This window comes from Ranitomeya imitator, chromosome 1 (genome assembly GCF_032444005.1).
Source record: "Ranitomeya imitator isolate aRanImi1 chromosome 1, aRanImi1.pri, whole genome shotgun sequence".
Classification (NCBI taxonomy): Eukaryota; Metazoa; Chordata; class Amphibia; order Anura; family Dendrobatidae; genus Ranitomeya; species Ranitomeya imitator.
The window spans coordinates 273,043,986-273,065,966 of record NC_091282.1 but is presented as its reverse complement, the minus strand read 5'-3'; the positions used below and the strand labels follow the sequence as shown (position 1 = coordinate 273,065,966).

Genomic DNA, 21,981 nt, shown 5'->3' with positions numbered 1-21,981 from the left:
ACTGACAGACATGAATTTGGCAAGGTGCACCCCGTGAATGCTATGAAGATTAAGAAGTTTGCAAAATAGGTGACATTTCAGATCCAAACAGTCAAAGGCAAGGGTTTTACAGCTTAAAGAAACAAGATTAGATCCATCTCTACAGTAAATAAGTGTCAAAGGGCAATTTGCATTGATGTCAAGGAACTTGGCTATTTGAAATACAGCTTTATTATGATCTAAACGAAAAGGTATGGGAATGACAGTAACAAACAAGATTCACCACTGAATATTGTGATGTGACTGTAGCAGTCTTAACTTATTTTGGAAATTTTAGGGAATATTTGCAGTCCCAAACAGCTAAATATGCATCGCATCACATCACCGGACAGTTGCCTATAAAACTAGACTTCTGACTCTGGGCTCCCACTTTATACACCTCACAGATCATCATCTTCATCTGGCAGTGCTGTGGTCTGGGCAATCTAGAAGTGGAGAAAAAAAAATATATATATATTTTAGTGCATTGCCAAATAGGTGGCGCTTTTAACATGGAAAAAGGTTCAATAAGTATTTGAACAGAAAAGTGTACAAGATTTCATTTAACAGGAAATTACCAAATCAGCCAATAAAGCTTACCTGTAAATCATTCTCATATTGTGCTGCAAGTGCAGGATCCATAACCACTTCTGGTGGTGCAAGAGCAGGCATGGCTACAAATTCAAGGTTGGGATCACCTATCAGTTTTCTGGCAAGCCAAAGGAATGGCTTTTCAAAGTTGTAGTTACTCTTTGCAGAAATATCGTAGTACTGGGAAAGGGAAAAAAAAAAAAAAAAAAAAAAAAAAAAAAAAAGAAAAGTGTGTTCCGTTAGTGTTTTAGACTGCACCGGAAAAGAAAATAAAGCACGCCTAAAAACTGCAATCATGAAAAGTGTAAACACCAACCTGAAGATTCTTCTTCCTATGGAACACGATGGACTTTGCTTTAACTTTTCTGTCCTTAATGTCCACTTTGTTGCCACACAAGACTATGGGGATATTTTCACATACTCGTACAAGATCTCTATGCCAGTTAGGTACATTCTTGTATGTGACTCTTGACGTAACATCAAACATGATAATGGCACATTGAGCTATTAAAATTAGATAAAAATATGTCAGTGTGATCAACATCCCACCACAAAAGCAAGACTTAAACTTTAAATTACAAGACAAAGCCTTGTTTGGAAGAGGTTAAAAACAGATGTGAACACTGCATAAGTGTTGTAACTGGATGATCAAGACAGTAGAAGAGTTTAAAAAAAAAAAAAATATATATATATATCTATATCTCTATCTAACTTTTGGCAGACAAGTTTCAATAAACTTTGTTAGGATTCCCCTTTATTAGCATGCAGGGATTGCCAAACAGGCAGTCACTGCACATGTTGAAGTTGTCCAACAGCCGCAGATCCCACAGCCACGAGGGACAACATTTAAACACCCAAGATACTCAGGTAACACATTATTCAAGCAGTGGCTCATCATTACTAGTCACTACCTGCTTCTTTCACTGTTTTATGAGGGATGCAGATGAGAATAGTCAGCACATGACCACAACTAACCTAATCACAAACATGTGGTCAAATGAGGATCGCTTGAGTAGGAAATAGTGTGCAATATAAACACTGTTGGTTTCACCTTTAAGTAGATGGTAATCTGAATTGAATGTCAAAAATATGGCCATGGGGAGAAACCCCTTTAAGAAAATAAAGTATTTATATCATTACTAGATTGTGGCCCGATTCTAACGCATCGGGTATTCTAGAATATGCATGTCCCTGTAATATATGGACAATGATGATTCCAGAATTCGCGGCAGACTGTGTCCGTCGCTGATTGATCGAGGCAACCATTATGACATCATCGTCGCTGTGCCCGTTGCTGATTGGTCGAGGCCGCCAGGCCTCGACCAATCAGAGAGCAGGGATTTCCAGGACAGACGGAAAAACCCTTAGACAAATAAATAAAATAAATATAGTTCTTACCGATAACGGTATTTCTCTGAGCCCATGACGGCACCACGGAGAGAGGGGATCCGCCCACCAAGGACAGGAAACCTACGGATAAAAAGGCGGTACCACTCTCCTGCATCAGTTGTTTTACATAGAGAACGATGGGAGACTACTAAAACATTTGTAAATTTTAACTGTTTATCATAACGAGATACCGCGTGTTTAAAGACTATAAATAGACTATGGCACTAATTTGATGTGCGCACCCATAAGTGAAGGGAGGGAATGTACGGGTGCCGTCATGGGCTCAGAGAAATACCGTTATCGGTAAGAACTATATTTTTCTCTGATCGCCCATGACGGCACCACGGAGAGAATTGCATAGATAGTACATTCAGGGAGGGACCACCGCCTCCAGAACCCTTTTACCGAAAGTAAGGTCTGAAGAGGAGATTAGGTCCAATCTATAGTGCCTATAGAATGTGGATGGTGAAGACCAGGTAGCAGCTCTACATATCTGGTCTATAGAAGCTCCGGCTTTCTCCGCCCAGGAAGTTGCCACTGCCCTTGTTGAGTGAGCCTTAACCTCCCCTGGAACGGACATCCCACTTGCCGAGTATGAGAGACTGATGGCGTCCGTGATCCATCTTGCTATGGTGGCTTTGGATGCTTTTTTCCCCTTCCGGGGACCCTGGAAACACACAAACAGAGAGGGATCCTCCCTACTCTCTCTAGTGGCTTCTATGTAATGTAAGAGACACCTTTTTACATCTAGTGTATGTAAGGTTTGTTCCTCCTTATTTTTAGGGTTGGGACAGAAGGAGGGGAGAGATATCTCTTGGGACCTGTGAAATTTTGAAGCCACTTTCGGTAGATATGCTGGGTCTATTTTTAAAATGACTCTATCCTCTAGAAATTGTGTGTAGGGAGGATTAGCTGAGAGAGCCTGTAAGTCGCTAACCCTACGGGCAGAAGTGAGGGCGACTAACAGAGCAGTTTTTAGAGATAAATTTTTCAGTGAAGCTTCGCGTAATGGTTCAAATGGAGTACTAGTCAGGGCTTTAAGGACCAAGTTTAAGTCCCATTGAGGAACAACTTTTACTGGAAGAGGCCTCGATCTTCCTGCTGCCCTGATAAATCTAGAGACCCATCTGTTTGAAGCCAAGTCAAAATTGAATAGGGCTCCCAAAGCTGCCACATGAACTTTTAGGGTACTAGTGGCCAACCCCATCTCCAACCCATTTTGTAGGAATTCTAGTATGGAAGTAAGGGGAATTTCTTTCCCTATTCTTACACCTGAAGAAGACAGAAATTTTTTCCATACCTTGCCGTATTGTTTTGTTGTAACCGGCTTCCTACTTTGTAACAGGGTTGAGATTAGCCCCGGAGAGAACCCTCTGCTCTCTAATAATTTCCTTTCAAGAGCCAAGCTGTCAAGTGCAAGTTCTTGACTCGAGGGTGACAGACTGGGCCCTGCGACAATAGATCCTGAAGGTCTGGTAATACCCAAGGGTCGGATATTGACATCTTCCTCATCCATGAGAACCAAGGTCTCTTCGGCCAGAACGGGGCAATTAGGATGACCAGCGCCCCGTCCTCCCGAATCTTCCTCAGCACTGCTGGAATCAGAATAAGAGGAGGGAAGGCATAGACAAGATGGTGACCCCAAGATATCAGGAAAGCGTCCACCGCTACTGGGTTCCCCAGAGGAGATAGGGAGCAAAAGGAGGCTACTTTTTTGTTTAGATGGCTCGCAAAGAGATCTATTTTGGGAACACCCCATCTTTCTGTGATCTGGGTGAATATTGACCGATTTAGTTCCCATTCCCCCTGTTTTAGGCTGGACCGGCTGAGGAAGTCTGCTTTGTAATTGTCTACTCCCTTTATGTGTAGGCTTGTTAGGGATAAGAGATTGCTCTCGGCTATTTGCAGGATTGAGTCGGTCACTTCCATTAGATTTTTGGAACGGGTACCCCCCTGGTGATTTAGGTAAGATACTACCACCCGGTTGTCCGACATTACTCTTACATGGTGAGAGTGAAGGACCCCCAAGAATTCTTGAAGGCCAAATTTTACTGCAAGGAGTTCCTTCATGTTGGAGGATTTGTTTACCAGAGATGGAGACCAAATGCCCTGGGCTACTAGGTCGCCCAGATGGGCCCCCCACCCTGAAGGGCTTGCGTCTGTAGTCAGGACTTTCGAGACCTGAATTACCCATGGGACTCCCTGGGAAAGATTTTCCTGCGATTTCCACCATGTTAGAGAGTGATTGGTGCGAGGAGATAGAGTCAACTGCCCGTCTAAATGCCCTCCTAGATGGATTTGCTCCGATAATATCTGCCATTGAAGGACTCTCGAATGTAATTGGGCCCACTGGACCGCTGGAATACAAGAGGTCATGGAGCCTAAGAGGGACATGGCCTGACGGAGTGTTATGGAGGGGAGAGATTGGGTTCTTGATACTAAACTTTTTAGTTTTTGTATCTTGTTCTCTGGGAGCCGACACTCCATCTTTTTGGAGTCTAGAGTGAGACCTAGGTACTCCTGGACCTGAGAAGGCATTAGTCTGGACTTCCCTACGTTTATTAGCCAGCCCAATTTCTTTAAAGAATGCATCACTATTGCCAGTTGATCCTCGCAATGTTGCGGGGAGGAGCCTATCACCAAGAAATCGTCCAGATATGGAACGATTAGGGTATTTTCTTCCCTGAGGTGAGCCATTACCTCTGCTATCAGCTTTGTGAAAACCCTCGGGGCTATGGCAAGGCCAAATGGTAGAGCTGAAAATTGGAAGTGATTTAGGACTCCCCTGATGTGAACTGCCATCCTGAGGAACCTCTGGTGATCCTTGTGTATTGGGACGTGATAATATGCGTCCTTTAGGTCCAGGACCACCATGAAGCATTGGGGAAACGACATTTTGATAGATGATTTTATCGTTTCCATCTTGAATGCTTGAACGTCCAAGTAATCGTTTAGTTTTTTTAGATTTATAATGGTCCTGAAGGAACCGTCTGGTTTCTTCCTCAGGAATAGAGGGGAATAGTACCCTTGCCCTCTTTCTTGTGGGGGAACCTCCAGGAGTACTCCCTTTTTTACTAGCCCGATGACCTCGTTTTCCAGTGCCAGCTGTTCTTCTGCCGAAGATCTTATAGATGTCATCGTAAAAGAGGGACGGGGCCATTTTTTGAATGTCAGCCTCAGACCTGATTCTATGATGTTTAGAATCCATTGACTGGAGGTAATCTTTTTCCAGGCTGGGAGAAAGAGAGATAATCTCCCTCCCACCTGGGGCGAACCTTCATTGAGAAGGCTTCTTGGTATCGCTGGGGTTTTTGTTAAAGATGAACCCCTTGTTCTTGTTCCTCTTATCCTCCCACTTTCCCTGGCCTCTCCCAGGGTTCTTACGGAAAAACCTCTTGTTTCGAAAGGGCTTCCTGTAAGAGGGGAGACCTAGAGAGGGAAAGGACTTTTTCTTGTCCCCTGCTTTTTCCAAGATATCATCTAATGTGGAACCGAACAAAAACTCCCCTTCGCAGGGGATAGTACACAATTTTGTTTTTGTTTGTAGATCGCCAGGCCAATTCTTAAGCCAGAGGGCACGCCTGGCCGCATTAGCAAATACTGCCGACCTGGCAGCTAATCTTATAGAGTCTGCCGAGGCGTCAGCCAGAAAGGCCGCAGCTCCCCTTATTACGGGTAATGTCTTTAGCATCAAGTCTCGGGAAGTTTTCCCCTTTAATTGACCCTCTAGTTGATTCAACCAGATCATTAGGGAGCGAGATGTGCATGCTGCTGCCACTGCCGGTTTCAGGCCTCCTCCCGCTGACTCCCAAGAGCCCTTGAGGAAGGCATCCGCCTTCTTGTCCATAGGGTCTTTTAGGACCCCCATGTCCTCAAACGGGAGAGCGAATTTCTTTGATGCTTTCGCTATTGCTACATCTAATTTGGGGGCTTTTTCCCAAAAGGAGCAGGATTCATCCTCAAAGGGGTATTTCCTTTTGGGAGTTAGGAGAGTCTTTTTCATGGGTTTTTTCCATTCCTTTTTGATTAGCGCTGCAATTGTTTCATTAAGCGGAAAAGCTCTCCTCTTTTTTTGTTCTAAGCCCCCAAACATAATGTCTTGTGCTGATTTTTTAGGGTGGGAGTCTACTAACCCCATAGTACTCCTCACTGCCTTTATGAGGCCATCAGTGTCCTCTAATGGGAAACAATTGTGACCTCCTGAGGAAGAAGTGGATGACGAAGACGCGGAGGAGGAGTCGGAGGATTCCGAACTCGCACTATCGCTGTCAGATTTAGAGACTGGGGACGGGGACCTGTGTCTGGTCCTTCTCCGTTTTCTTCCCCTTTTAAGGGATTTAAAGGTGTCTTCCACCTGCTCTTTAATCAGGTTTTTAAGATCTGTTGCAAACCCGGGCAGGCTTTCTGATACCGTCTGCTGTATGCAGGAATTACATAGCTGCTTCTCCCAGGCGAGTGGAAGATCCTCTTTACAGATGGCACAGACCTTGTGCTTGGTTTTACCTACGCTTTTCCTTCCCTAAAAGAGACAAATAATAATCTTACTGTCTCTAACTTTCACGAAGATCAACTTACCACCTCCAGGACCCATAAATACCGGTTGGGAATTCTCAGCCTCTGGCTTTTTCCCCGACGCCGTGCTGGACTCCTTGCTGTGTTGAGACCTTTGGCGTTCTTTGCTGGTGTCCTGGTAACCTTTCTGCTGCCGCCTTTTTTGCTGCTGCGGCGATGCTATAGGTGGAGGTGATTCAGGCAAGGGAGATGCCGGGTCGCTCATACTGCTGCTGCTGGTCTGCGCAAAACAACACTTGCTACGCTGGCGCTGACACGACTGCTCCTGAGGCTCCTGCCAATATACTGCAGAGCCACTGGGGGGAAGTAAATCCTCCCATTTAAACTTTCCCGCTGCTCCTCTTTTTTTTTTTTTTTTTTTTTCTACTTCCCGGCGCCTGCGCAGTAGCGCCCGGCCGGCACGAGGAGCGCTGAAACGCTGGCGCCTGCGCAGACGCTCCTGCGTCTTGTAGAACGCCTAAGCGTCATGTCGGGATCTATGGAGCGTCCAGCTACAGCGAGGAGCGCCGACGCCTGCGCAATCGCTTCCGCGGCGCCCCGGCGTCTCGCGAGACCAGCGCAGTTCCGGGCATGCGCCGACTTTCCAAGATGGCGCCCGGAGTACAGATATGGCGCTGCTGACCGGCACCCCCGGTCCTATGCAGACCCTTATTGCGCGGCTCTGCAAGCCCGATGGCGTTGCAGTGTGCAGGCTGACGCGAGCTAGGGGAGGGCCACGCCGCACCTCCCGCAACCACAGAGGGACCCCCCTGGATGTTGCCGCTGCTGCATCTTACCTGAGGAGGTGACCGCGAACTCCTTGTCACCTCCTCCACGCACCCTTGAGGCCCACTAGCCCCCAGCGGTGGTGCCTCGGGTCACCACCCCAGCCGAGGCAGAGGGACCCCAGCTGCCTGAATCGGACTGGTTGGCCCCGGAATTCCAACGCTGACTGGTAAGTCCGTAGGTCTCCCATCAAGGACAGGAAACCAACTGATGCAGGAGAGTGGTACCGCCTTTTTATCCGTAGGTTTCCTGTCCTTGGTGGGCGGATCCCCTCTCTCCGTGGTGCCGTCATGGGCGATCAGAGAAATTTATATATATATATATATATATATATATATATATATATATATATATATATATATATATATATATATATATTTTTTTTTTTATTAGAATACCCATTTAAAAATGCATTCGATTTAAGTTTGTATTAAAGGGAATCTGTCACCACTTTTTTGGGCTACCAGGTAAAAACACCATTCAATTCAGTGACCCTTATGTTACACAAGTTCTTTATACCCCAACTCCCCATGTATGATCCATAAATACATTTTTTTATTCCTCCCGCGCTGTATGTTAATATTGTCGGTCTGATGGGCGGGGCTTATTGTCAATCTCTCCCCCCTCCTCGATTGCTTCTAAGCATTCCTTGCTAAGAATTTCAGCGCTTGCGTAGTCTTCACGTGTGCGCATTCCAGAGGCATCTCGCACGTGCGCAGTATGCCTTGCCCAACAGTGGGCAAAGCAGAAACTGTATTGCACATGCACCAGCATAAAGCGATTGCTTTTTATGGGCCGGAACACAGAAGTGGCAGCGAAATACTTCCAGTACATAGAAAGCAATCACGTATGCCAGCACAGGCACAATACAGTTTCTGCTTTGCCCACTGTTGGGCAAAGCATACTGCACACGTGTGAGATGCTTTTGGAATGTGCATGCGCGAAAACTATGCAACCGCTGAAATTCACGGCAAGGAATGCGTAGAGGCGAGGGGGGGGATTTATACGACACCAAGCCCCACCCATCGGACCAAACATAACATACAGAACAGGAGGTATAAGAAGGATATTTATGGATCATACGTGAAGAGTAAGGGGGTATCAGAAGTACTTGTGTAATGCATAGAGATCACTGAATTAAATTGTATTTTTACCTGGTAGCCCCGCACCCCCCTCCCCCCCCCCCCCCCAAAAGAAAAAAAAAGGGGTGACAGATTCCCTTTTATGACTTCGGACAGGATAGTACGTCCGAGGTCAGATACCTCGCTTTGATGCAGGGCTTCGGCGGTGAGCCCGCATCAAAGCCCGGCTAGCTGTGAGCGCCACCCTGTGGTCGGTGCTCATAGCACACCTGCAATTCAGCTACATAGCAGTGATCATCAGATTGAGCAGAGGCGATCGAGTTGTGACAGCTTCTAGCCTCCTATGGAGGCTATTAAAAGCATGGCAAAAGTAAAAATAAGTTAAAGTGAAAAAATTATAAAAAAAGTTTAAATCACCCCCTTTTTGCCCCATTCAGAATCGCCCGATCAATACAAAAAAAGGATTAAACTGATCGCTAAACGGCGCAGAGAGAAAAATTTGAAACGCCAGAATTATGTTTTTTTGGTCACCGCGACATAGCATTAAAATGCAATAACGGGCGATCAAAGGAATGCATCTGCACCAAAATTGTATCATTAAAAACGCCAGCTCGGCACGCAAAAGATAAGCCCTCAACCGACCTCAGATCATGAAAAATGGAGACGCTACGCGTATCGGAAAATGGTGCTTTTTTTATAGCAAATTTTTTTTTGTTTTTTTTCACCACTTAGATAAAAAATAACCTAGACATGTTTGGTATCCATGAACTCGTAATGTTCTGGAGAATCATAACGGCAGGTCAGTTTTAGCATTTAGTGAACCTAGCAAAAAAAAGCAAACAAAAAAACAAGTGTGGGATTGCACTTTTTTGCAATTTCACCGCACTTGGAATTTTTTTTCTAGTACATGACATGGTAAAACCAATGATGTTGTTCAAAAGTACAACTTGTTTAGCAAAAAATAAGCCCTCACATGGCCATATTGACTAGAAAAAAAAAAATAAAAAAAGTTATGGCTCTGGGAAGGAGTGGAGCGAAAAACGAACATGGAAAATCCCAAGGTCATGAAGGGGTTAAAGGGAAACTAACAGCAGATACAAGTTACCCATGGATCAGGCAACATATACCACCAGTATGATTCCACCCATGTGTTTAACTCTTAAGGCTTTGTGCACATGTTTAGGATTTTTTGCGTTTTTTTCCTGTGGAAAAAAAAAGCATACATAAGCATCCCATCATTTTGAATGCATTCTGCAATTTGTGCACATGGTGTTTTCTTCCCGCGAAAAAAAACGCATCACAGTAAAAAAAAATGCAGCATGTTCATTAGTTTTGTGGATTTTCCACGTTTGCCGCTATTTAATGCATTGGGAAGCTCGAGGGAAGAAAAAAAAGCGCAAAAAAAAAAAAAACCGCATGCGGATTTCTTGCAGAATTTTGTTCAGGACATTTCTGCAAGAAATCCTGATGTGTGCACAGCCAAACACTGCAGCGTTTCAAAGAAAAAACAAAGTTTAACTGCAGCCATGGCAAAACACGTGTAGGGGCAGCAGGCCGAGATTAAACCTTCTTCACTATGACTTACAGCTGGGTACAGTCATTTTTCTGTTTGCTGCTTACTTTGCTCTATAGCACCATCTCTTAAATAGGAACTTTGCATCTAAGCTCCATATCATTTTTTTACTTTACCCTGGCCAACTCCAATTTATGATCCCTAATTTTTTCCTGCTTTGGTAGTGTTACTCTAATGAATACATGTTTAGATGATTGAACTAATAAACATACAGCTATTTAGATACACGCGACCTCAGTTTTACATTCTGTGTGACGTTTTGTGATATCTGAAGTTTGATTTTTTTTTTCCTGATTTGTTGATGCCATTTTGGGAAACTTGAGCTTTTCATTTAAAACAATGAGAAGTGTGAAGAAGTCTGAATAATATAACTCGCAAGTCATGCTGAAATATAAAGTTGTTTTTTAATTGCAAATAGTGAATAGTCAATTTGTATCACTCTTCATACTCTGAATACTTGAATTTTTGGGGATTAAAAGTATTTACATAGACAATTCACTAGAATTACACACTTAAGCCCCCGTCACACACAGCGAGATCGCTAGCGAGATCGCTGCTGAGTCACAAGTTTTGTGACGCAACAGCGATCTCAGTAGCGATCTCGCTATGTGTGACACGTAGCAGCGATCAGGCCCTTGCTGTGAGATCGCTGGTCGTGTCGGAATGGCCTGGGCCATTTTTTGATCGTTGAGGTCCCGCTGGGTAGCACACATCGCTGTGTTTGACACCTTACCAACGACCTCGCTGACAGGACGTCCCATTGAATCATCATGAAATAGCATCGTTCTACAGGTCGCCGCATCGCTGCTGCGTCGTTGGGGAGATGGCACTGTGTGACATCTCACCAGCGACCACATAGCGACGCTTGAGCGATCCCTGACAGGTCGTATCGCTGTCGGAATCGCTCAAGCGTCGCTGTGTGAGACGGGGCCTTTAGAGGCCACAGACCGTTACAATTGTTTATCAGACAGCCACGTCTAATCCCACAGACAGGAACACAATGCTAGGTGGAGAGATCCAGGGTTCTCTAGGAGGGCTGCTGCCAGACTCCAGCAGTGACTCATCTACAGTTTGAAGTTGACAACTGGTTTGATCCATCTCTCCCTAGAAGCCCCCCCCCCAACTATGTCCGGGGCGAATGATCACTGCTTATACACAGACCTGACCAGATATCTTAATCATTGTGATGTTCTGATTTAAAGGGCTATTCCCATCTCCAAGATCCGGTGTCAGTATGTAGAAGGTGTAATATTAGCAGTTACCTTTATTTAGAAATGCAGCATAGTTCTTCTGATTCCCATGTCTTTCCCTTCATGTACAGGCATTGCAGCAGGTTAGGCATACATGGTTACAACTAGTGATGAGCGAATATACTCTGTACTAGAGATTTCCCAAGCACGCTCGGGGGTCCTGAGTATTTGTAAGTACTCGAAGATTTAGTTTTCAGTGCCAGAGCTGAATGTTTTACATCTATTAACCAGCATAAGTACATGTGGGGGTTGCTATGGAATCCCCACATGTACTTATGCTGGCTAACAGACAAAGTATTTAGCTGCGGCACCGAGAAGTAAATCTCAGAGCATGCTCGAGAAATCTCAAGTACTGAGTATATTCGCTCATCACTTGTTACTACCACTGATTTAGCAACTAAGTCACTAATTCGGTGGTCATAACCATGTATGCCTAGCCCACTGCAATAGTAAATATAACTTGGCACAAGAATAGTGGTATAAGTGAAGGAAATTTAATCCAAAAGCGCATACAGTTGTCACAAATGTTTCGGTCTTCAGCAACATTCAGTGTACTATACGATACAGAACACTGGTATAGCATTAGCTGCAGGGCTGACTTGTCAGAGACAAAGGGTGAAAAATTATTCCTAAACGGAGTATCCACCCCTTGTCAATCAGGACCTGATGACGGTCACTGTAGACCAAAACGTTTGTGACTACTGTACTTTTGGATTAAGTTTCCTTCACTTCTGCCACGATTTGTGTGCCAAGTTATGTTAACCATACCACAGGGTTTGGGAACCTACTTGGGCACCCTATTCCGCAGCTGTGCAGATGGTTTCTTTTTGATAATCCACTGCAATGCCTGCACATGAGGAAAGACATGGCAACTCAGAAGAACTATGCTGCATTTCTAATTAAAAAGGCATCTGGCTAATATTACACACCTACTAAACATTGGCACAGAATCTTCGAGATGGGAATACCTCTTAAGGCTGTGACATGAATTCTGATTTGACCCTCCTTTTTAGGAGCAGACATACAGAATTCCATGTCCAAAACTCAGTTGTGTAACTGAAGATGAGGCAGAGGGATCTCAATGACTGGGTGACTGCAATTTTAGTCTGTACAGGTCTCCTCAGTAATTTATTGCCTGCATAATCATTTTATCAAAAAAAAAAAAGTGAACAGTAACATCTCATGGCAAGACTGACAGGGTGATTGTGTTCCCCCCCACACAATACACATTAGACAATCCTAGTTTTATAGAAAAAAATAAAACTAATCAAGAATGACAAACCATTTAAAATCTTACCCTGAATGTAATAACCATCACGAAGACCACCAAACTTCTCCTGACCAGCAGTATCCCATACGTTGAATTTAATAGGACCTCTGTTGGTATGGAACACCAGTGGGTGGACTTCAACACCAAGTGTGGCTACAGAGAATGACAAAATAGATGAGTATGAAAGTAGCCATCCTTGTATAGTTAAAAAACACATTTATTCATATGGTGCCAATTCATATTAAAAATGTCAAACAATTAGGCTGTATTTACACAATTCTACTGCAAGTAGCATCCAAGATTAGGCTAGGGTCACATTGCGTTGGGGCAGTCCGTTTAGCGCATAGCGCTACGGACTGCGCTAACGCAATGTCCCAAAAGCAGCGTTCACGGTCCATCACTCAAGACGGCACATCGCTAGCGCACGCCCAGTGTGGGTGTTCGCCATTACAGGCTATGGCGGCGTTAATGGACTACGTTACACCGCGTTATGCCGCGGTGTAACGTAGTCTGTTAAACGCGGTCACAACGCAATGTGACCCTAGCCTTAATAGCAAGCTCTGATTCATTTGGAATGTGTAATAAGATTTGAGAACATTTTACTAAGCTTTACTTCTTTGGAATTTCAGTTTTGAGAGAAAAAAGTCACCTAAAGTGAGCAAGATGTTTCGTCAGTGGAAGCTCTGTAATACCATGTGTTGGAGTATACCAGCCTACAGTCCATTGCATGTTCACAGGATGGGTAATAACGGAATGGACTCGGAAAACACCTAAGCTAGAACACAATTTAAATGCCAGTTTTGACCATGAAGGGTTATGGTGCTACTAACCTGCAGTCAAAAGTAAGTGGTGCTGGACATTCCCTTAATTGACAATGCTATTTGATAAGTATGGAGGTGTGAGGTGGTGGAGAAGTCTGATTTTATACTTATCCCTCCTACAAACTTATGAATTTGTACTGTCTAGAGTTGTGTGTTCCCAGTCTGGGGTCACCACTAGTTTGGCCAGTGACAGGCTGCAGCAGCACCTCCTAACTATTAATGTCCAGTCACCAAAGCTGGAATAGCACAATACAGGAGTTGAAAATAAACACATTTGGAATAAAAAAAACAAACGCAATTATGGCACTTAAGAGTTTGGCCCCCCTTGTTAGGGTGGATTTTCTCACAAAGCAAAAAGCTCTTCTGCCTATACAGAATGGCTGCAGGTAGAGGAACAGGTGATCAGTCTAGTCTCCTCAAATTGTAAAAAAAAAAAAAAAAAAAAAAAAAAAAAAAATCACATGGGAAAGCAAGATTTGTGTTGTACGATTCTGATGGAGAATGTATGGTGGCTAACCGCTTTAGCTTGCAATATTTAGTGGACCCTGCCTTAATTTGGTTACAAGCTGAAGGACACCAGTCTGGCTTTATACCAATCTCAAGGCAGTTTTAGGTTTGCAGCAGTTATCTTAACCCCTTCCCAACTGGGCAATTCTTAAATGCTTCCTGTAAAAAGCCATGTCTTATTTTTCTTGCCAAGTAGCTATAAGTGGGCTTTTTAACGAGACTTTGTAGTTTTGAAATTGGTCACTTTATAGAATTTTTTTTTTTTTTTTTTTTAGTGCAATAAAACCTTTCAATTTCAGTCCATGAAACCATGAATTTTTGGACAACATTTTTACTTGTATCGCGTTGACAAAGAAACCATTAAGGAGCTAGTCAATCAGGTTAGTTATATTGTAATAAATCAATTATGCATACAGCAATATCATTTATATTTTAGTTCTTTACTGTGTTTTGAGCAGGGTAGTTGGGGGTTGTGGGGAGGGGATTTTGCAAAATTGCAATATATAGAACTCTTCAATGCCTGCCACAGATTTCTCACAGAAGTACCACCTTGGCAGACCCCCGGCTACCATACCAACCCAGGAGAACAGCATTCTGTTGTGGAAGGCCAAGGTGAACAGCAAGACTGCAGGTTCAATTTGAGCCAGGGACCAGACAAAATGTGCAAGTTATTAAATTGCTCTTACAACGACGCTGGTTTGTGTACCTTCTTAGAAAGCCCATGTCAGTAACATGAGCATCATAATTCTACAGCCATTGCATCAGGCAAGTAAACTTACATGAATCCAATATGGCATGGATTTCTAAAGTAATTTTGCCAATCATGTCTAAGCCATTTAATAATGAAAACATTTGAAACTGATATCTGGTTAGTATACAGCACAGACATACTGTTGCTAGTAGAAGCCACAGCCCTCCATACTGGAACTTTGTGGGTGCCTGATGCTACAGATTTAGTGAGAGGGAAACAGTGCATTATACAGTACGGCTTACTTTTTAACCCCTTCATGACCCAGCCTATTTTGACCTTAATGACCTGGCCGTTTTTTTGCAATTCTGACCAGTGTCCCTTTAGGAGGTAATAACTCAGGAACGCTTCAACGGATCCTAGCGGTTCTGAGAGTGTTTTCATGACAAATTGGGCTTCATGGTAGTGGTAAGTTTAGGTCGATAATTTTTGCGTTTGTCAAACAAAATGGAAATTTGGCTAAAATCTTGAAAAATTTGCAATTTTCAAATTTTTATTCTGTTAAACGAGAGAGTTGTGAGACACAAAATAGTTAAACAACATTACCCACATGTCTACTTTACATCAGCACAATTTTGGAAACAAATTTTGCTAGGAAGTAAAGGGTTAAAGTTTGACCAGCAATTTCTCTTTTTTTTAAGGGACCACCTCACATTTGAAGTCAGTTTGAGGGGTCTACATGGCTGAAAATACCAAAAAGTGACAATTCTAAAAAGCCAAAGCTAACAGACAATTCTCTATACTCCTCCTAGACCTGTCCTCTGCCTTCGACACAGTTGACTACTGCCCCCTACTACAGATCCGCTCTTCCTTTTGTGTCAAAGATGTTGCCCTATCTTGGATCTCCTCATACTTTGCCAACTGCACATTTAGCGTTTCCTACTCCCATACTACCTCCATCTCGCCCCCTCTCTGTTGGAGTCCCCCTAAGGCTCTGTCCTAGGACCCTTACTCTTCTCAATCTATACACTCGGCCTGGGAAAACTCATAAGGTCCTATGGCTTCCAGTACCATCTATATGCCGATGACACTCAGATCTACCTCTCTGGCCCAGACGTCACGGCTTTGCTGTCCAGAATCCCAGAGTGTCTATTGGCCATATTCTCCTTCTCCTCTCGCTTCCTCAAGCTTAATGTGGACAAATCTGAACTCATCTTTCCTCCATCTCGCATATCTTCCTTACCTGATCTATCTATCAAAATAAATGAAATCACACTTTCCCCTGCCCCCAAAATCCACTGCCTCGGAGTAACCCTTGACTTTGCCCTGTCCTTCAAACCGCACATCAAAGCTCTCGCCACCTCCAGCTCAAAAATATTTCTAGAATCCGTCCTTTCCTCAACCCCCACTACCAAAATGCTCGTGCATGCCCTAATCATCTCCCGCCTCGACTACTGCAACATCCTCCTCTGTGGCCTACCTTCTAAGGCTGGGGTCACATTGCATTTCGGGTGTCCGTTTAACGGACTACGTTATGCAGCGGTGTAATGTAGTCCGTTAACGCCGCCATTGCTAGTAATGGCGAACGCATCGCTAGCGCACGCCCACATTTGGCGTGCGCTAGCGATGTGCCTGAGACGCTGGCTGCAGCGATTCCGGGTCCGTCACTGCTAGCGCAGCTGGAGCTAGCAGAAGCTCCATCTGCGCTAGCGTGATGTGGCGCAGGCACTTGCGCTAGCAGCAGCCCATTAGCATATGTGCTGAACGGGCTGCTGCTAACGCAATATGACCCTAGCCTTACACACCCCTCCAGTCCATCCTTAACTCTGCTGCCCGACTAATTAGTCTCTCTCCTCTCTACACTCCCGCTTCCCCTCTTTGCCAATCCCTTCACTGGCTCCCAATTTCCCAGCGTATCCAGTTTAAATTACTAACACTGACCTACAAAGCCATCCATAACCTTTCTCCTCTGTATATTTCCACACTACAGTAATCTCTCAATATCTTCCCTCACGTAATCTCCGGTCCTCCCAAGACCTCCTCCTCTCCTCCACGCTTATTCGCTCCTCACCCAATCGCCTCCAAGACTTCTCCTGAATATCACCCATCCTCTGGAATTCTGTGCCCCAACACATCCGGTTTTCCACTACTTTTGGATCCTTCAAAAGAAACCTGAAAACCCACCTCTTCAAGAAAGCCTACAGCCTGTAAAGACAACCTCAACACCATTGGAGCTACTGCAACCCTCAACCTACTTGTCTCCTTCCCCATAATCCTGTAGAATGTAAGCCGGCAAGGGCAGGGTCCTCTTCCCTCTATCAGTCTGTCATTGTTTAGTTTTGTTTACTTCAAGTGATTTGTATTTTGATGTAACCCCTTCTCATGTACAGCACCATGGAATTAATGGTGCCATATAAATAAATAATAATTTGTCATTCACATGGGCAACAAGATAAAATGGATCCTAAAATGTGTTGGGCAATTTCTCCTGAGTACACCGATACCTCATATGTGGTCACAAACCCCTGTGTGCACACGGCAAGGCTCAGAAAGGAAGGGGCACCAATTGACTATTAGCTCCAATTGTTAGCGGACACCATGTTGCGTTTGGAGAGCCCCTTTGTGCCTAAACATTGGAGCTCTCCCATATGTGACCCCATTTTGGAAACTAGACCTCCCATGGATCTAATCTAGATGTGCAGTGACCACTTTAAACCCCCAAGTGCTTCACAGAAGTTTATAATGCAGAGCCGTGAAAATAAAAAATAATTTCCTCAAATTTTTTAACACGCAATTTTTTATTTTCACAAGAGTAACAGGAGAAATTGGACCCCAAAAGTTGTTGTCCAGTTTGTCCCAAGTACGCCGATAACGTGTGTGGGGGGGGCCACCATTTGACTTTTTGAACGCAAGATTAGCTGGAATCAATGGTGGCGCCATGTCGCGTTTGGAGACCCCTGATGTGCCTAAACAGTGGAAACCCCTCAATTCTAACTTCAACACTAACCCCAATCACAACCTTATCCCCAACACACCCCTAGCGACAACACTAACCCAAACCACAAGCCTAATCTTAACCCCATTTCCAACCTGTTTCCGTGCCGTATTTTCCACACCATGGGCACAGCGGATTTGGTTTTCCATAGGTTTACCTGGTACTGTAAATCTGATGGAAAACTGCTACGAATCCCCAGCGGCCAACCCACTGCGGATCCGCAGCCAAATCCGCACATAGCCCAATTTTAACTCTAGTGTCCCTACCTATGGGGGTGATAAGGGGTGTTTTTTTATTTTGATCACTGTGAGCTTTAATATCACAGTGATCAAAATGTACCTGGAACGAATCTGGCGCACAGCGCCCAACATTTTGGAAGATGGTGGCGCCCATGGAGAAGACGGACAGACATCGGGAGATTTGATAAGTATGACGGGGTGGGATCAGAGCATAGGGGGATGGACAGGAGATCGGTAGTGGTGGCAGATCGTAGTCTCCAGCCATAGCGGAGTCCTGGGCTCAAGTACCACTCCCCCGTCCCTGCAGGTCGGTTGAAACTACAGTTAACCCTTTCACCCGACCTGCAGGAGCACGATCAGACCATAACGCATATGCTGCGGTCGGATTGGAACATGTTTTCATGACGCATACGCTGCGTCAAAGGTCGGGAAGGGGTTAATATCTGAATACTGCCAGCATGTGTAAATGCAGTGGCAGCACACATATTCCTCTTTGGCTTTTGTCTTCTGACTGCGCTTGCTGCACTTCTGGACGCATGCGCAGCGAGGAAGGGGGAGGGGGGGGGGGAGCTGCTGACAAGATAAATGCACCTGGCCACTGCAATGAGGTGTAGCTGCATTCAGACAGCAATTGCTCTGAGCAATGTCAATCAAAAGTGGGTAAAGGACCCAATATGCAAATTAGAAGGAAACTCAAAACTCTTGGCCATGCCAAGGGCGCATCAAACCTTTTATTTACATTTGAAGCTATAGTCTCAGGCACAGTAAGTGCTAGTATGATTGTTCTATGGGCAATGTCCCCCACAATATTCTATAGGCAATTTAAAAAGCATTTTGGGGTGACAGTTTAAAGAGTAATATCTTTCCCCTCCCCATAGAATCACTGAATAAGAGCACCAAGCAAGTTCCAATATGGAGTCTACTAGGCCACCATACACCAATATTGTTTCACAACTCTGGGTCCTCTAGAGCCATCAACAGGTCATGGCTATCAGCATCGGTGATGGAATTATTGCAATTGTCAGCTGGGCAATACCAAGGAAATCATGACACCATGATCAGTTGGTGGCACACTGTTCTAGACAGTGAAAGTGCCGTTTACACAGGATGATGTGCTGCACACACAAAAATAAGCTCAGCCAGATAAACAAATGCTTTTCTTGTTCATCAAATAGTAGGCAGCCTGTGAACACTGCAAGATTGTGAGAAGAGTCTTTCGCGATAATTGAGCAATGGACTTTAAGGGAACCTGTCACCCCCAAAATCGATGGTGAGGTAAACTCACAGTCATCAGAGGCTTATCTACAGCATTCTGGAATGCTGTAGATAAGCCCCTGATGTTACCTAAAAGGAGAAAAAGGTTAGATTATACTCACCCAGGGGCGGTACCGCTGCGATCCGGATCCAATGGGTGTCTCAGGTCCGGCACCTCCCATCTTCATTCCATGACGTCCTCTTAACGCCGCAGCTGCCGCGCAGGCGCACTTTGTCTGCCCTGTTGTGGGCAGAGCAAAGTACGGCAGTGTCTCTTTGACCTATCCCACCGCCTGCGCACTGCGATACTTTGCTCTGACCTCAACAGGGCAGACAAAGTGCACCTGCGCCGCGGCGTAAAGACCAGAAGAGGATGTCAAGGAATGAAGATGGGAGGCCCCGGACCGGACCTAAGACACCCATCGGACCCGGACTGCAGCAGGACCGCCCCTGGGTGAGAATAATCTAACCTCTTTTAGGTCACATCAGGGGCCTATCTACAGCATTACAGAATGCTGTAGATAAGTCCCTGATGACGGTGGGCTTACCTCACCATCGATTTTGGGGGTGACAGGTCCTCTTTAAGAGATCATCACTATTAGACCAGCGTGTCCTATTCAACACCGAAAGGGAAATTTCCTTGCTCCTGACAGCTGTATTGACAAACACATACCCTGTTAGGATGAAGAAGACATTCAACTGATACCCACATGTTAGACAAGAAGCAATCGCGAACAAATTGTAACGGCAAGAAACCATCGAGTTTGAGCGCAACTTACCTACATATTTCTTCTCAAATTCACCAGTCAAGTGACGTTTTACAAAGGTTGTTTTGCCTGTACCACCATCACCAACCAGAACAAGCTGTAAGAGACAACGTCTTACATGTAATGGGAGTAGTTAAAGAAAATAAAAAACAAACAGATTAGATGTTACCTTAAACTGAACTTGAGGCTCTCCTTGGGCCGCCATAGTTTATACCTAATTAGAAAAAAAAAAAAGCAGATTTGATAGCGTCAGCAACATGAGTAGCCGCATTGAGAGGAGTATAATAGGCCACACATCCCTCAGAGCAGCAGCTTTAGGCCCCATCCAGAAAGACAGAGGGTGTTAGTCTCCCACCCCTCATACACCCACTGCCATGTGGACTAAGGACGCTTTATCCACCAGACCTGTGGACTATGTGCTGACCCCCATAGAGAACTACAGGACCACCACACAGTGATGCCATAGGCACAAGTTGTCCAGATGAGCAGCACATCCCTCCACGTCTGGCCTCAGCCACAAGTTACACGAGCCCGGAGGGGCAGACGACTGAGATCTGTGCATTCACACCAACCGATACACACTGACCAAACCGAGAGTTACTGTAAAGCGACAGAAAAACCGGCAGAGAGATACGCGAGCGGCACCCGGAACTGGCGGCCAGACGGCGGCCTGCGGGGAGAGACTCCCGCCAGTCACAGGCACATGTGGGAGAGGAGCGGGCACTAATGGCGGCGGCGCGCGCTTCCTGTCCCAGGCCGCACACCCGGGCCCCCATTGTTCCCCACCGGACACATGGGGAGAGCTGGGACCGTCCGCGTAGATACGGGCCGGGGGCGGGCGGGGCCCGGATAGTGCACAGTCACGGGCGGCCTCTGCCCGGGGAGCCCTCACCACACGGCCAGCGGACACACTACACACCATGGAGGGAAGCGGGCCGACAGCGCTCTCCTTCCCGCCCCCGTCAGGAGACCCTCCACCGCCGCCCGGTCCCGTCTAACTCACCAACGGAAATCCCTCCCAGAGCCTCGCCAATCAGCTAAATGTACACCTGACTGTCACTATAAGTAACGGGGACCCGGTACCACCAAGGATGGCTCTGATGAGCGGCAGATTTTGGGGTGAGGCAGGGCGATGTCTCCCGATGAAGAACTCTCACCTTCCAGAAGCGTCTGTGAGGCAGCGAAAGAAAATGGCGGAAGCAGGATTCAAATAGCAGGGCGCGCACTGGGCGGGAGGGGCGGTCACGTGGGAGGGGGGACTGACGTCACTGCAGCCAGCACTGCGGCGCGCGGGATCCAAAAGGGCGGGAAGGTTTTGTTCAAATCACTAGAGGCTATGAGGGATAAGCAAGGCAGTCATTACAGGGGAGAGAAGGGAGGCGTGGAGGCCAAATGCGTCACGTAGACATCCCACATATATAGGCATGATCCACATGCCTGGCTAACCCTACAGGGGGTGGTGTGTCCCACAGAAGGAGGCATGTAGCCCACAAGCCTGTCTAATATAGAGGGAGACATGTAGCCCACATGCCTGACTAACATCCCTCACATAGGGAGGCATGTAGCCCACATCCCTGGCTAAAACCCCACAGAGGGATGTGTGTAGCCCACATGCCTGACTATCATCCTACGTATGGGGGCATGTAGCCCACATGCCTGACTAACATCCTACGTATGGAGGCATGTAGCCCACATGCCTGACTAACATCCTATGTATGGAGGCATGTAGCCCACATGCCTGACTAACATCCTACGTATGGATGCATGTATCCCACATGCCTGGCTATTACCCTACAGGGGGAGTTGTGTAGCCCCCATGCCTTGCTAACATCCCACTTAGGTGTGTAGCCCACATGCCTGGCTATTACCCTACAGGGGGAGTTGTGTAGCCCCCATGCCTTGCTAACATCCCACTTAGGTGTGTAGCCCACATGCCTGGCTATTACCCTACAGGGGGAGTTGTGTAGCCCCCGTGCCTTGCTAACATCCCACTTAGGTGTGTAGCCCACATGCCTGGCTATTACCATACAGGGGTAGTTGTGTAGCCCCCATGCCTTGCTAACATCCCACTGAGGGAGGTGTGTAGCCCACATGCCTGGCTAAAATCCCACAGAGGGAGGTGTGGAGCCCACATGCCTCCCTAGCATCCCCACATAGGGAGACTTGAATCCCACATGCCTGGCTAACATCCCATAGAGAG

General features: G+C 45.8%; 1 protein-coding gene and 1 long non-coding RNA gene across 3 annotated transcripts in view; one reads left to right on the top strand and one right to left on the bottom strand.

The window, feature by feature from the left end:
- Nucleotides 1–21,981, top strand: part of LOC138668878 (uncharacterized) — a 265,220-nt gene that overhangs the window by 36,176 nt on the left and 207,063 nt on the right. The window lies entirely within an intron of this gene.
- RAN (RAN, member RAS oncogene family) lies at nt 188–21,046 on the bottom strand. 2 transcript variants are annotated; one of them, XM_069756054.1, is made up of 7 exons: nt 20,939–21,046; nt 19,951–19,995; nt 19,794–19,878; nt 12,538–12,663; nt 926–1,113; nt 619–789; nt 188–464 (listed from the first exon to the last, which is right to left on the bottom strand). In XM_069756054.1, the coding sequence occupies exons 2-7, from the start codon at nt 19,984–19,986 to the stop codon at nt 420–422; spliced, it is 651 nt and encodes a 216-aa protein (XP_069612155.1). In that variant the 5' UTR covers nt 19,987–19,995; nt 20,939–21,046; the 3' UTR covers nt 188–419. The 2 variants fall into 2 exon arrangements, with proteins under 2 accessions (XP_069612155.1, XP_069612156.1); XM_069756055.1 differs by having other exon boundaries at nt 20,785–20,952.